This window comes from Ochotona curzoniae, unplaced genomic scaffold (assembly GCF_017591425.1).
Source record: "Ochotona curzoniae isolate NIBS_2020 unplaced genomic scaffold, NIBS_Ocur_1.0 contig_4105, whole genome shotgun sequence".
Taxonomy (NCBI): Eukaryota; Metazoa; Chordata; class Mammalia; order Lagomorpha; family Ochotonidae; genus Ochotona; species Ochotona curzoniae.
Genome location: NW_024466129.1, coordinates 6,055,380 through 6,071,850, shown reverse-complemented (window position 1 = coordinate 6,071,850; position 16,471 = coordinate 6,055,380). Strand labels below are relative to the sequence as shown.

At 47.3% G+C, this 16,471-nt stretch overlaps 1 protein-coding gene across 7 annotated transcripts in view; it reads left to right on the top strand.

Annotated features, from left to right (window-relative positions):
* Positions 1-16,471, top strand: part of ABL2 (ABL proto-oncogene 2, non-receptor tyrosine kinase) — a 98,144-nt gene that overhangs the window by 73,473 nt on the left and 8,200 nt on the right. For all 7 annotated transcript variants that reach the window (XM_040984331.1, XM_040984327.1, XM_040984330.1 and 4 more), the window contains 7 exons: positions 201-371; positions 4,695-4,990; positions 10,304-10,576; positions 11,527-11,611; positions 13,014-13,191; positions 14,103-14,287; positions 15,884-16,036. In XM_040984331.1, coding sequence (XP_040840265.1) covers positions 201-371; positions 4,695-4,990; positions 10,304-10,576; positions 11,527-11,611; positions 13,014-13,191; positions 14,103-14,287; positions 15,884-16,036 — 1,341 coding nt within the window. The remainder of the gene's footprint in view (positions 1-200; positions 372-4,694; positions 4,991-10,303; positions 10,577-11,526; positions 11,612-13,013; positions 13,192-14,102; positions 14,288-15,883; positions 16,037-16,471) is intronic.

The window sequence follows — 16,471 nt, the reverse complement described above, 5'->3', positions numbered from 1 at the left end:
TTAGTAAATTCTTTCCTTGTGCTCAGGATACACAGAGCCTGTTTGCTCATTCTTCATGTCTGCACGGGCTGGACAATGCTGTCCCGCTTCAGCGCTGTCAGGATGTGCTAGCAGTTGTAATACTGTCTGTGTACTGAATTCGGATGAATTTTCAGCTGTTGAACTCATTGTGAATTCCTTTCCCTTTTTGTATCTTGCAGAAGCTTTGCATCGCCCCTATGGTTGTGATGTTGAACCCCAGGCACTGAACGAAGCCATCAGGTGGAGCTCGAAGGAGAACTTGCTCGGAGCCACTGAGAGTGACCCTAATCTCTTTGTTGCACTTTATGATTTTGTAGCAAGTGGTGATAACACACTCAGCATCACCAAAGGTGAGGTGTCTGCATGGTACCTCTCCATTCGCATTGGTAGTTGAAGGATACGGAGCCTCTTCCGGCTTCTGCCACTGGCTAAAATTAAGTAGGTGATTAAGTGCTCTTTTTTCATTATTGTTTTCACCTGTGTATGTTGCAATGCCCTGTGAAGTGTAATTCCAATTTTTAGGGTTTATTAAGGGCAAAATGAAAACGTACACTTGAGAAACACTCTTTAATATGTACATAAATTGCCTTTATTCTCAGTACTGTGTGTTGTATGCCATAAGGGTTGGATTCCTGTTCTGACTGGGCTGTAGTTTCCCAAGTTATGTTGCCAGACCCCAATGCTCCTGGAAAGTGTGGCCTGTGGACTCTGCCCAGAATTAGTTCATAGCGGTCCTTGGTGAGATTAAGAATGCGCCCTCGGATTGGAAGCCAAGCACAGTGCTAAGGGCAGAGGTCATTTCTGAGTTTGACTAACATGTTAATATTTGGAGCAAGACGTTCTGTGTGAAGATGGTGAGCCGGTGTTTTGCCTTGTGGCACAAACTTCTTGTTGAGTTCCAGCCTTCATTGCTACTGACCTGTCTGCTGGCTTATTAACCCCTGTTAACGAAAGGAATAGTACGAAGGGTTTTTATTATTATCTCAACAAAGTTGCAGTTTATTCAGTAGTAAATTCTTAGAAAAAGGAGACTTGAGGCATGACCAGATAAAATCATACTTCTATTTCTTGAAAACAAACGAACAGAGCAAAACTTTTATGAGAAAGAAATAGAACCATGAAAGGGTTTTCATTGTGTGCATGGATTCTTGCTTTCTACGTAAGCTTATTCTTGCATCTTGAATTTATGAAAGGCCCTTACAGAGAAAAAAAAATGTATTTTAGGATAATTGTTAGCTAAATGAAAAGGGTAGCTTCAGTGAATATTTGTCATGTAAATGCTTTGTACTTGGTTCTTTGTTTTTGTTTTATTTATAATGCTTTGTACTTACAAGGTTCAGAATGTCACATTCAAAGGTAAGTTGATATTCCAAATTAAGGAGACAAATTTCTCTCCTTGAATAATACTTAGCTATAATTGAATTTTTTAAAAATTGATTTTCATTTAATTTGAAAGGTAGAGAGCCAGATGGAAGTCTTCCGTTTGCTCATTGACTCCTCTAGTACCTGCTACGAGCAGGGCTGATTCTGGCTCCGGCCAGGAGCTGGGAATTCGTTCTAGGTCCTCCGTGTGTGGTCGGGACCCAGGCACTCCCCGCCGCCTTTCCAAGGTCTGGATTAGGAACTGAATCAGATGTGGCGATAAGGCTTGAACCATGCGCTCGCCTGTAGGATGTGGGCATGACAGTGGCAGCCCAGCTCCTGCACCAAGTGCCCACCCATTCATAGTGTGTATATACATCAGTTTTCAAAATCCAGGCAGATCAAATGCAGAAATTCTTCGGCTTGAATGTCTCAAGCTGAGTCCTCCTTGCAGCCTAGAATTGGATAGGATTGTTTGTGTAGTCGTGGCAGAAGTTGTGAAAGCGTAAGGAAGCATCAGAGTGCGTTATCTCCTCTCAGTTTACATACAGATGTTGGCAGTGTTGAGGACAGGATGGTGATCGTGTGTGTGTTGGGCTTGTAAGGGTTATGCTTATTCAGCCGAAGGAAAATTCTCTGCAAGGTTTAAGGCTAAAATAGAAATTCGGAGAAATTTTATATTGTGCTGTAGTCTTTGTTAACATGGAATCTGTTTTACCTTTCCTGACACTTCAGTGGAGAGTCAGTGAAGTGATGACTCAGAATATTCTTCCCTAGGTGTAATTTTCTTGTCAGCATTTTCCAAGATAGCCCAGTTGCCATGGCAACGCTGATGAGGAAAGTCCTGGGAAGCGTCGGTTCCCAGTTAGAGCAGCCCTGATGTGCAGCTCCGGCACACGGGCTCTCAGTCTGTGGCCAACAGGGTTTCTCTTAAAACCCACAGAATGCTAACGCGTGTGTCAGGTTCTTCCTAACAGGAATTGATATCATGCTGAGGCTGTTTTATTATTTTTGAAAGATACTATATTTTTTAAAAAAGAAAACACTAGTACTAATTTTAGTACCTTCTTTGAAGCTGGAATTTTGATTGATTTTAAGAAAGTGAATTCTCCCTGGGATTCCTGTGCAGATAGGATCAGTGTTGCTGTCACTGGCGGTCATGCCCGGTCAGCTTCCACAATTGCCAGAACGTTCTGGGCTAGAAGGCAAGCAAACCAGCAACCAGGGGGTTGGCTGTGCAAATTAAACAGCCTGCCATGATCGACTCTCTTAAGGAAGGCACTTATGTAGGATAGAATGTGTGTAATTACCTGGTGCTTAATCCTCGCCTCTAGTTCTTGCGGATCAATAATGAAAAGCCACAGAGCAACACTGTGTTCTTCAGGTTTGCTAGCAAGGTCCTGTCTTGTCTCTCTCAGTGTGGTTGGCATGATCCATTGCCACTCCAGACACACTGCCATCTGTGTGCAGGTCCTGAGTGTCTCCTGCATACGCGTATGCACATGCACACTGCTGTGCTCTTAAATCCACTTGTTTCAGGTGGGAGTTAGAGCCTAGCAGAAACTTACCTGATGGCAAACATTTTTGTAGACTGTTGGCAAAAGCTAGGTGCTTACCAGACCACTGAGTTTTTCCTCAGTAGCCTTTACCTGATGACTTCCAGGCCATGTGCCTTTTTTATTGATTTAGCTTCCCTTCTGCTTTTTTGATGCAGAGGAAATCAGCATGAGCTCCGTACAAAGGCTTGCATTATGATTATTATTTTAAAGCCTTGCATTTCTTAATGATCAGAGCCTTAAGGCACTACAAAGATTCTGTAACATTTATCACTAACGGTACCTCTTTCGCCTTCCGTGTTTTGCTAGATGAGCCTTTAACCCATGCTTCAAGTATGGGCGTAAGAGGCATGTTAAAGTCTAACTTGGTTATGTTCAACTTTATTAGAGAAATCAAGCTCTGCTACAAAGACCCGCAGAGAGACTTGGGCTTGGGGGGTTCCAATTGTAAGAGTCAGCTTCTGTTTCCACACCAATTTTTCAGGAATGAGTAGGAGTGATTCATTCTTCATGGGGAGTAGGGCGGAAATTGGAAACTGTTCACTCTTAACACTTGAGTGTGGAAAAATCTTGTGTTTGGGAGTTTTCACTGCTGATTCACCTACTCCCATGCCCTGCCCTGCCCCTCAGTGATCCGTGTTTTTGTGGTTTGTTTACATAGATGATATTACTACTTTGGTGCCAAATGAAATTTAGCTGGTAAACCTGTCTTATCCCTAACTCCTTGCTTGTGATCAGCATTGAACTATTTACATGTAAAATATACTCTTTGATTAACTACTTTGAAGGAAAGTGAATTTTCTATGTTTCTTTAAAGTGAACATTGCATCACTTTCAGTCATTTGAGTGATCTTTCTTTGCATTCCATTTTATTACTATATAAACTTTGCTAAGGACAGTTTTTAGATGGTGTGTTGTGTTAGTCAGCTTTTGTCACAAATAGTGAAATACTAAGAAAAGAAGTGTATATTTCGGCTCACAGTTCTGAAGGTTCAAATCCCTGAGAGCATGTCCTTGTTGATTTGGCATCAGGACTGGTGCTGATGCTGGCAGAGTCCTAAGGTAATCCAGAGCATCGTGACAAGAGCGGGTACGGCTATGGCTGCATAGTCTTTTATAAAGCAACTACATTAATTATAGGGGCTCCACCCTCAGGATCCAACTCAGTCACTTCCAAATACCATGACAGCCAGGTCAGGCCAGGAGCCAGGAACTCCATCCCAGTTTCCCACGTGGGTGGCAGGGACTCACATACTTAATATAGTCAACTCAAGTATTTATATAATGCTGCCTTCCCAGGCATATTAGTAGGGAGCTGGATTGAAAGCAGAGCAGCCAGGGCTTTCATTGGCACCCCTGTATGGGATACTGGCATCAAAGCTGTTGTTGAGGCTGCTGTGCCAGGATGCTACCCCAACAACAAATTCAGTTATGTTTTTGCCATCTTAGTATCATTAATATAAGTGCTTGGGGGTCAAACCTTCCACATTCAAGCTAATACCAGCCACAACATGTATAAACCTTTAAAAATATGTTGAGCCACATCTCACTATGCTTTTGTGGTTTACATTCTAATTAAAGAGATCTCTCAGGGTAGAGTGAGCAGTCAAGTTTGGCTTTTTGTTTATATCATTTAAGACAGCTTTTAGCATAAAGTTTATATGTTTATTTTTCAATAAATTTAAAGTTTGATAGAATACTGCTTCACTGTAAAAGGAAATCTTAACAGCGTTTGGTCTGTGTTTTCACTGCCAGGTGAAAAGTTACGAGTCCTCGGTTACAACCAGAATGGCGAGTGGAGTGAAGTCCGTTCTAAGAATGGACAGGGTTGGGTACCAAGCAACTACATCACTCCTGTGAACAGCTTGGAGAAGCATTCCTGGTACCATGGCCCGGTGTCCCGCAGCGCGGCCGAGTACCTGCTCAGCAGTCTCATCAACGGCAGCTTCCTGGTGCGAGAAAGCGAGAGCAGCCCTGGGCAGCTATCCATCTCGCTCAGGTACGAGGGCCGTGTGTATCACTACAGGATCAATACCAGCACAGACGGCAAGGTAAGATTTGCCAGGACTCACGGCCAGCGGTGGGCTGGCTGCTCTGTGGACACTCAGAATAACCAAAGTGGGCTCTAGATTTGACATGAAACAAGCATGGGCTAGCCTTAGGAGTTGAGTCTGTTTGGCATGTGAGACAAACCTTACTGTTTCCAAAAGAATATGGTAATGGAAATTTTTTTTCCTTATTTTAATTTTGTTGATGATCTTTACATAGTTATTAGGGCGCAAAGGGTCAGAGGCTAGGGGAGAGTGGGTAAGACCATTGTTTTCACATCCTCTTTTCCCCTGCCTGTATCTGGGGGAAGGAGCGAGATAAGGAGAAAAGCCACCCTCCCACCCATCCCAGGTTCTCCAGTGCGGGGGTCATGCTCCGAGGGCACTGCTCAAGTGGTTTTGATAGTTCAGCAGTTCTGAATTGCTGCCAATCTCGCCTTTCCAAACAGAATCCACTGGCTGACATAGTCCACCTTAGAGTCTCTGTTTGCCCAGATTATCACTGTTAACTTGGCTGGGGCAGTTGACCAATTTGTCCTCCATCATCTGTTGTGGTACCAGGTGTCCTCTGCAGATTCTAACGTGCCATCATATCCTCCATGTGCAACTGGCCATGCTGTCCACTGTTTCATCTAAGCCACTGGGGAGGCACAGGTCTGATGCAAGCATCCCATGGTTAGACCATGGAACCTGCAATTTTCTCCATGGTCAAAGTTCTGAGTCCAGTGGTTTCGTTGGGAGATCCCCAAAGAAACGTCATCTGAGGTGACGCCAGACCTGATTCCAGCACAGTCTGTTGCCCCAATCAGCTAACACGTGCACTGGTGGTTGCAATTGCTGGGTTAGTTCTGTCTCCAGCCCTGTCTTCTACACAAACCAATGGGTGTTGCAGCCCAGCCCGATCCTGCCCACCCATCACATACTTAAGCCAGTGGGAGCCACATTAACCAGTGGGAGCTGCAGCCTAGTTTGGGTGACTCCCAGTTATCCCTACCAGACCAGCCTCCTGCCCTGGTTCCTGTGCTTACCAATATGTACAACAGACTGGTCTAGTCTGTCCCGTATCCCATTCAGTTTTTATACATGTCAAAAGGCAATGAAGCCTAGTTCAACCCAACCAGCCCCACTATCCAGCCAAAACATATGCTGGTGGGTGCCATTCTGTCTAGCCACCCCTGTCCCAGTCCTGGTTCTCATGCTCACCAGTAAGAGTGGCAATTCAGGAAGGAAGGGCCCACCGTTTCCCTACTAGGCCCACTCTCACTCCTGGATTTTGCACTCTCCAGGTGATTCTGCAGTTTAACATGACAAAATTAGCTCCCTGTGCCAGCATCTGCCAGCTGATGCTGTGGCAAAGCCCAACCAACCCTCACCCACTTTGCTTATGAATGCACAGGTATGAACAGTAAACCCAGCCTGACTTTCCCCTGTCCAGCTCACATGAGGCCAACACATGTTGTAGCTCTGCCCAGTCTGGTCTGCTCCCAATCCCAGCTCTCATGCTCACAATGGGAGTTCTGGTCCAGCAGGGGAACCCCATGCAGCCCCATTACTAGCTTCACTTCCTCCGCCGCTGGGTCTCGTGTGCTGGTTGGGTGCTGTGGTCCAGTCGGGCATGGCCTGCTGAAAATGGCATTTGCCAGTGGGTGCTATAGTGTGGCTCCCACTGGTGGGGCCTACAGTCTAGCCCAGCCAGCTGGCCCCCATCCTGGCCCTCATGTGAACTGAGTTGTGTTGTGACCCACCCCAGCCCGACCCACACTCCATTCTGGTGCTCGCATTTGCCGGGGATGATATGAACTGGCCTGGGCTGGCTTGCCCCAAATCTGAGCCAAATGTATGCCAGTGGGTACCAATACCTGGCTTGGTCTTTGCACTTACCTGCAGGGACTGTGTCCCAACAGAGGAGTTCCCCAAGCACCTCCATCAGAACCTCTCCCAGTGCCAGTCTTGGGCCTACTGATGGGTCCTTGGGCCAGCCCTACTTAGTCCACCTTCCATCCTAGCAGGAATAGTGACCTTTCCTGACCTGCCATTATCCATTCCAGTTGTTACTGTTGGGTGCTACAGCCCAGCCAAGCCTGGTCTATAACCAGACACAGCTCACTAATGGCACAGTAGAGACAGAGATCTAGCCCAGGCCCATCCTACACCCATCCTGGATTTCATGAGCTCCAGTGGGTACTGGAGTCCAGCCCAGTCTGGCACACCTCAGACCCAGTCCACACCCATGCTGAGGGAGACTGTAGCCATGTACAGACCAGACCACAGTCCCCACTCTGGCCCTTTGCACTCACCAGTGGGAACCACAACCCAGACAGGGTGTCCTCTTAACTCCTCAGCCAGGCCTGTTCCCACTATAGATCTCATACGTGTCGGTGGCTGCTCTGACCCAGCTTGGCGGAGCCCCCAGCGGTCTCGGCTTTGCCTTTAGATGCTAGGTAATGGAAATTGAAAGCAAATGGTATTGATAGTTTAATGATAAGCTAAATTTGGAGGTGAAGAATGGTGAGCCTTTCTAGTGGTCATTTCACAGGTGTATACCTGCCAAGACCATCTCCCATTTAAGTGGGATTTGCTGTCACACTGCCAGTTGAAATCTAGAGCTACAGACAACACCAAAGCTCTGTGCTGCAGGTTCTTTCTTTATGTGTACACTTGTGAGTGAAGCTTAATGTGTAGGTTATGCACAATAAGAGATGAACAACAATAATAGTGAGATATAGAAACAGCTGGAACAATATAGTATAAAGAAAATTTGTGTGAATGTTTTTCTGAATACATTTTTTTAAGTTTTTTGTTTATTTACTTGAAAGGCATAGTTACAGAGAAGGGGAAAGTCTGAGAGATCCCCCATCTGCTGGCTCACAGCCTGAATGACCACAGCGGCCAGGCCTGGGGCAGACTGGAGCTACAACACTGGTCCTCACTGGGTGCTGGGCCCGAGTGCATTGGCCAGCTTGCTGCTTTCCCAGGTGCACTAGCAGGGGGGTAGATCAGAAACAGAGCAGCCGGGACTTGAACTGCTGTTCTGGTGTCACAGGCAGCAGCTTAAACACTTCCACAACACTAGCCGCTGTTAGAGTATCTTACTACATTGGCTGTAACTGAGACTGAGGCAAGTCAAAACATGGATGAGGGGCGACGCTGCATATTGCTCTAGAACTTGTAAATTAATCTTACATGTTAATAAAAACGATCTCTCTGAGAAAGTTCACATTAAAGATTTAGACGTATGGGTCCAGCACGATAGCCTCGTAGCTAAATCCTCGCCATGCACATGCCGGGATCCCATATGGGCACTGGTTCCTGTCTTGGCTGCCCTGCTTTCCATCCAGTTCCCTGCTTGCGGCCTGGGAAAAGAGTAGGGCATGGCCCAAAGCCTTGGGACCCTCACCATGTGGGAAACCTGAAGGAAGCTCCTGGCTCCTGGCTTCTGGCTTCGGATCGGCTCAGCTGCAGCTGTTGTCGCCACTTGGGAAGTGAACCAGTAGATGGAAGATCTTTGTCTCTCCTCTCTGTAAATCTGCCTTTTGAAGAAATAAATAAAAATCTTTAAAAAAATAAAAAGAAAAGCACTGTGCCAGAATGTATTTTAAACTTGAACGGTTGTACTTTATAAACTGTAGAAACGGGATTTTCTTTTATTGAAGTGTACGTTTTATGGGCTCATTTATCTAATCCTTCTCTCAGTGTTTGCATGGAAGGGGAAGCGGGGCTTGGGGCGGGGGACCTGGCTGGCTGTCACTGTGCCAGTCGGTTGTGAGCGCACGTAAGCATCGATCCCCCAGTCTATCATTACATCCCACTTTCTGGATTATTGTAAGGATGAAATTAAATTATTTATGTAAGATATCGTAACCAGTACAAAGTAAGAAACGGGCAGATCATTAATTCTTTGTCTTTTGTGCCGCCATCTGTACTATGCTGTTGACCAAAGCAAATAAAACCAAATAATAATGTGAGAGACCCAGCAGTTCTGCTGCTGCTTGCACACCAACAGGGATGAGTGTGTGTGTGTGCCAGAACACGCACAGCAGTGTTCCTAGCAGTGTTCTGTGATAGCTAGTGCACTGATGAAGAAATTCTAGCATATTCAGAAATGGAGTCCCATGCAACAAGATGTGTGAACACGGCCCTGCTGCCAATGGAAGTCAGGAATAACTATGGCCTTCCTTCGGCCCCACTTTAACCGTTATTGGGACCAGCCTACACCCACTCGTTTATGCATGGTTATTACTGGGAAGTGTGGAGTGCTTGTAACATTGACCCAGGCCTAAAGTATTTGTTACTTGGCCCTTTACAAATAGCTTGCCTTTGCCTGCTGTAAATGAGGTTCACAGATCAGTGCGTGTGAGCAGTGGCTGCCAGGAGATGGGGACCACCGCTGACTGGCATTTCCTTTGACGATGAAAATGTTCTGGATTTGAGTTCTGTGATGGTCGGAGAGTTGTGAATATAACAAAAATAACAACAAAGGAAACTGACCTGTGCATACCAAAATGGTGAATTTTTTGTGACGTGGGTTATAGTCAGTAAAAAAAGAAGTTGAATGTGAGAAAGCAAACACAAAAGACGCCTACGTACAGGCGAAGGACTCAAAGGTCCTGGCAGTTTGCTGGTGGCTGCCAGAGGCCAGGTGCCCGCAGGAGTCCACCTGGTGGTTGCCTTCTTCAATCGGAGGATCTCTTCTTTGTCTCCCTCATGTGTTGGACTTCAGAGTCCTGGTGCTTAGAAATATTTGGAGGTCAGTGAGCTGGGTGATCCAGAAAACTGTCTTTAAGAATTTCCTCCAGGGCCGGCGCGGTGGCACAAGTGGTTAAAGGTCCTCGCCTTGCACGCCCGGGATCCCATGTGGGCGCCGGTTCTAGCCCGGCAGCCCCGCTTCCCATCCAGCTCCCTGCCTGTGGCCCGGGAAAGCAGCTGAGGACGGCCCAAAGCTTTGGGACCCTGCACCCGCGTGGGAGACCCGGAGGAGGCTCCTGGCTTCGGACCAGCATAGCATCGGCCCGTTGCACTCACTTGGGGAGTGAATCATCAGACGGAAGATCTTCCTCTCTGTCTCTCCTCTCTGTATATCTGCCTTTCCAATAAAAAAATAAATAAATAAAAATAAATCTTAAAAAAAAGAAGAATAATTTCCCCCAGTACTTCACTAACTCAGGGAGAACTGGGAGATTGGCTTAAATAAGATACAGCGGGAGTTCTGCCGTCGTGTAACGTGTTCACTGGCCTCAGAGTAGCTTTCCTCTCTGTAGCTTCAGGCAGGTGAAGTCTGGGCCAAAGTCCCTCATCGCTTTTCTTTTTCTTGGCCAGGTGTACGTGACCGCTGAGAGTCGCTTTAGCACCCTGGCCGAGCTTGTTCACCATCACTCCACAGTGGCTGACGGGCTGGTGACAACCCTGCACTACCCTGCACCCAAGTGTAATAAGCCCACGGTCTATGGGGTGTCCCCCATCCATGACAAATGGGAAATGGAACGGACAGATATCACCATGAAGCACAAGCTTGGGGGCGGTCAGTACGGAGAGGTTTACGTCGGCGTGTGGAAGAGATACAGCCTTACAGTTGCCGTGAAAACGCTCAAGGTGGGTTGCCCAGAATTGCAGTTTCCAGGTAGCCTGCTCTTCTGGGCCAAATCCCTTGGAAATACTGCTGTGCCCTTTAACTTTGAAACACTTTCCACCCACTGATCGGCAAGCGTTTTAGCAAATTGCAGTGATTAACTCCAGTGTCACTGCTGACATTGCAAAGGCAGATTATTAACTGCAAGACAGTGAAAGCCATGCGTGAGCAAAATGTTTCTGGAACCTGTTAGTGCAGACCTTGTAGGAGGTTAGAGGCAAATTAGAATTTCCAAAAACTCCCTGGCTGCTGGCTTCCTGAGGACACCCTGGGCAGCGCAGAGCTCTTTAGCCCTTGTCTGAACCATGGGGCTCACTCTTTATTCTGTCCTTACTTCTCCCCTCTCCATGTGTTGGGTCACTTCTTGTCCGTACTGTTTCCAGAAACCATTTTTCCTGATCCCACGCTCTCTCCTTTGGGTCTGCTGAAGCAAAATTACAGGGTTGCCAGCTCCAGGCCAGCACGCAGAAGGGCTTTCCTCCTGCTGTGAGCTTGTTAAGTATAAGCTGAGTGCTGAAGATGCATCTCTCCCTGAGAAGCTCATCATCTGATCGGGACGGTGGGCGCTGAACAGTGGAGTGTGGTCTGTGAACTGGTTTCAAGGCCGAGACCCCCGAGGAGTGAGCTGCCAGAGGATGGAAGATCCAGCCCGAGCGCCCCTGGCCTGTGTTGGTTGCTGATAGGACATGGTTGCTGAATGCTACTCACCCTTGTAATTTCTACTGAAGTTTGTAACGTGTTCAAGGATGTCTTGAGACTTCCATAGAGCACATTGCACTGTGATAAAGCCATGCCGAAGTATTTAAAAGACATTCCCTTCTACTTTCAAAATTGAAGTGTTAGAGTTGTAAGTTGACTAAACAATTAAGAGGGGCTTGTCCCTTTTTTTTCTCCGCACCTTTCTGTTTCCCAGGAAGATACCATGGAAGTGGAGGAGTTCCTAAAAGAAGCTGCAGTTATGAAGGAAATCAAGCATCCGAATCTGGTACAGCTGTTAGGTGAGGAAGTGTGCGTGAACCCGATTTCTCTGATGCTGCCCCCCAGCCCCGCCGCCGTTCCTTATCAGGTCCTGCTTTAGCGGCCTGATCTTGACTTCATTACAGGAAACTGTTGAGCTGGTGGGCATTGCTCCAGATTCCGACTCCGGAGCTTTTAGAATGGTGCCAGACTAACAGCTGTCATTAAATATTTTCACAACATCAAGAAATTCTAAACAAGCAAAATAAATAATTGAAAAGCAGTTAAAGCTTGTAACCAAACCCCTGGTCCTCTGGCGGCAGGAAGTGCTTGGATGCCGTAGATTGGCTCTACACCCGTGCAGACTGCAAAGAAACCTTTGACTAAAAGCTTTTCCCTTTTAAAAATAGGGCTGGTTTCTTTGGATGCACAAATTTGTCCAAATAAGGAATTTGCTATCAGTGAAATCCTTGAACATGGCAAACGTTAAGGTCTTTTTACAAAGCATTGTTAGAGGTGGAGTTCACAGTCTCCAGGTTGTGTGGCGGAGAATCCAAGCATGGAAAGAACTAGCTTTGGTTTCTGGGAATGCATGTGGTGCCATGGCTGTGCCTGTCCCAGAGTACCTGGGCCTAGGTCCTTGCTGCACTTCTGGTTTGGTCTCCGTCCTGCTGTGCATTCGGGGGAGTGGGGGGGCAGTGGGTGATGGCCCAAGGACTTGGTACCTGCCACCTCCGTGGGAGGTGCTGACTTGAGTCCTTAGTCCCTAAGGCCTCAGCCTTGCCCAGTGGGCATTTAGGGGTGGAGGCGGGAAGGGCAAACCAACAAATGGAAAATCTCCCTGTCTGCTTTTCAAATCGAAGTTATTTAATTATAATCTTCTTGGCCCTGTATGGAATTAATGCGAGTAAATCTGCTCAAATAGGCAGATACTCATAGCCATATGATTTCTAGAAAACAGTGACACAAGGACTCCCTTTTCAACTTTTCTTCCTTCTCCCTTGCTCTTTTCTCCCCTCAAAGGGGAAAGACACAGTGACACAGAGATCTGTCCGTAGGTGCCCTTCTCCAGTGTCTGCAGTAGCTGGGGCTGAGCCAGGGACTTGGTCAGGGACTCAGCCAGGGACTCGGTCAGGGACTCAGCCAGGGACTCAGCCAGGGACCTTCGTACTGGGCCTGTCGCCTGCTGCAGCCCAGCGTGCACCTCAGCAGAACCCTGACATCTGCAGCAGAGCCGGACTGGCACCTTGGCACTCCGGCACGGAAGCGGCCGTCCCAGGAGGTGTCTCACCTGCCGGCTCGGGTGCCTGCCTCTCAACCAGCTTCCTGATTGCTTGCTGAGAAGGGGGAAAGATTACAACCAAACTAGTTCGGAGAGCTATCAAATGCATTGTTTGAATATGTACTAGTAAGAACAAAAAAGCTCTAATCTTCAAATTGCAGGTGTGTGTACTTTGGAACCCCCCTTTTACATTGTGACTGAATACATGCCGTATGGGAATTTGCTTGATTATCTCCGAGAATGCAACCGCGAGGAGGTGACTGCAGTCGTCCTGCTTTACATGGCCACTCAGATCTCGTCTGCCATGGAGTATCTAGAGAAGAAGAACTTCATCCACAGGTGCGTCAGCCTGGGCACTGCTGGGACTAAGCGTGAAGTCATCCTGCTTGACACAGAGATGAAGGAGCAGAGTGAGACCCTTCCCAGGCTTTCCCATGAACGAAGGAAGTAGTTACAGCTTTCACATAATGAAGTAATGATATCGTGTCTAACCTGTAATCCCTCCACCCTCTGATCAAGTGCCAGGAGCCTTTGTTACTGCCAAAACTGGAAAGGTTTCTCTTGCTCAGCACTGTCCAAATGCTCCCTCTAGTGGCTGAATTTTTTTTTAAGATTTATTTTTATTATTTTTTTTATTGGAAAGGCAGATATACAGAGAGGAGAGACAGAGAGGAAGATCTTTCGTCTGATGATTTACTCCCCAAGTGAGCGCAACGGCCGATACTATGCTGATCCGAAGCCAGGAGCCTCTTCCGGGTCTCCCACGCGGGTGCAGGGTCCCAAAGCTTTGGGCCGTCCTCGACTGCTTTCCCGGGCCACAGGCAGGGGGCTGGAAGGGAAGCGGGGCTGCCGGGATTAGAACCGGTGCCCATATGGGATCCCGGGCGTGCAAGGCGAGGACCTTAACCACTTGTGCCACCGCGCCGGGCCCCTAGTGGCTGAATTTTTAAAGTAGTTTTCTGTCTTGGCAAAGAACTGAACAGCCCTAGGGAAAAGCCACCGATAGCTCCACTCTGAAATCTACCCCAGCTGCTTACAGATAGGAAGCCATTTTGCAAAGATCCTTAACTTCCTCTATGCTAGGAGTGATGTGTCATTAGCGACTTTTTGCCATGGTAGATTGTCATAGAATGCCATCATGCTTGTTAGCACGCACTTACCAGTGCTGCTTGTAGCACGAAAAAATACAGCATCTGTGGCCATTTTCTCACCATCTGCATGGAGTCATGTTAGGCTTCTCTATCTCACAGAGATCTTGCAGCTCGCAACTGCCTAGTGGGAGAAAACCACGTGGTGAAAGTGGCTGACTTTGGCTTAAGCAGACTGATGACAGGAGACACCTATACTGCTCATGCGGGGGCCAAATTCCCCATTAAGTGGACGGCACCGGAGAGTCTTGCCTACAATACCTTCTCCATTAAGTCTGACGTGTGGGGTAAGGTTGGAACACTCTTTCCCTGCGTGTATCACCTTGGTCCCTTCAGGTCTCTTTCACGTGACATTTAGTGGGCTCTGCTTTGACCTTGACCCTTCTTGAATCACTCAGCAAGCACTTCTGCGTCTCTCCTAGCTGCTAGGGACTGGACACAGAAGTAAGTTTGAAGAGCAAGGTTGACAACGAAGAAGTCTGTGTCCGCAGAGCGCGCAGTGTGCTGCAGAAGCTGCAGTCACGCTGGAAGCAGCAGTCAAGGCCAGGCAGTCCCCTGCGGGCTGCGGCGTCAGCCGGTGTCGCAAACCACTCGGTTAGATGCCTGCTCCTTTGTGGAGTATGAATGAACCTCTTCACTTCAGTCCTCTGATTAGCTGACTTTAAAACCATGAAAAGTATTAGGCAGTTCAAAGACAGTTCTAATGGTTGGATACTACCCCCCTTCCATTTGTTTAAAAAAAAGTAAGATTTATTTGTTTTTGTTGGGAAGGCATATTTTACAGAGAGGAGGGGAGAAAGATTTCCTATCTGCTGTTTCACTCCCCAAATGGCTGCAACAGCCAGAGCTGAGCCATCCCCAAACCAGGAACCAGGAGCTTCTTCTGGATCTGCCACGTGGGCACAGAGTCCCAAAGCTTTGGGCTGTCCTTCACTGCTTCCCCAGGTCATTAGCAGGGAGTTGGAGTGGAAGTGAAACAGCTGGGAATCAAACTGATGCTGATATGAGATGCTGGTGCTTGCAGGTGGAGGATTAGTCAATGTAGCTATCGATGCCAGCTCCTGCCCTTCACCTTTTTTTTTTTAATGACTTATTTCATTATTTTTATTGGAAAGGTTGATTTAGAGAGAGAAGGGGAAACAGATGTTCCATCTGCTGTTTCACTCCCCAACTGGCCGCAACAGCCAGAGCTGAGCTGACCCAAAGCCAGGAGCCAGGAGTTTCTTCTCGGTCTCCCACACGGGTTCAGGGTCCCAAGGCTTTGGGCCGTCCTTGACTGCTTTCCCAGGCCACAAGCAGGGAGCTGATGGGAAGTGGAACAGCCAGGACACAAACCGGTGCTCATATGGGATCCTGGAGTGTTCAAGGCAAGGATTTCTTACATGGTTATAGTTTGCTGTATCTCATTGGAGTAAAACTAGTTAAATAAAAATTTGGAGGTTGGTATACTTTTAAAAGCTGTGCTTATTTGATAGGCAGAGACAGAGAGAGAGGTGAGGAGAGCTCCGTAGTGCCTGGGTGCTGGCCAGTCTGGAGCCACGAGTCAGAGCTCGGTCCTGCTCTCATGTGGATGGCCTGCTGCTTTCCCAGGCACATTAGGCGGGAGCTGAATCAGAAGTGGAGCACTGGGGACACCACTGTCATAGGTGGCAATTCACTGATGCACTACACAACCAGTCCAAAGTGCATATTTCAAAGAAAACTGCCTTGAGAATTGCCTGCAGTGTTCCTGGGGCAGGTATCTTAGAGGACAGGAAAAATCATGTTAAGAACAGGACGTGGTAATGTTATTACTAGGGGTAAATGTAACCCAGAATTTAACAGAGAAGTTAGCTAGTCTTATAAAGAAGTAATACGTAGTGCTTTTTGTAATCCTTGTGCAGCTTTTGGAGTACTGTTATGGGAAATTGCTACATACGGGATGTCACCCTATCCGGGTATTGACCTGTCGCAAGTCTATGATCTGCTGGAGAAAGGGTATCGGATGGAACAACCAGAGGGATGCCCGCCCAAAGTGTATGAACTAATGAGAGCGTGTGAGTATTGTCTATAACTTTGAAAGTTTACGGCAGCAATTCAGAGTGCTTAACAAATTGGAAACACCTCTCTGGAGTATTGTTAGGTTGAATCCAGCCCTGTGCTGCTTGGAAAGTTGGTCTCTTGTTTTCCTGTTATCATTGTGACTTACTGGAATCCTAAGAACCTGTCGCTTATGACCTGAGTATTGACCCAGTTTAAAAAAAAAAAACACTTTAAAGAAATTGGGTTTAGAGATCACAATAGGGGAGGGCTGCTTGCAGCTAGATGAGATAGCTAAAGACTGACCAGTGTACCAGGTTGGCTTGGGGATGAGTAAACACCAGCGCCTGCTTCAAGATGCGGGGATAGAGGCGAGTCATGAGTCACAGTTGAGTTTGTCAGCCCTTCCTTAGGTGATTTTCTCATTCACCATTGGTGTTCTCTCTTACCCT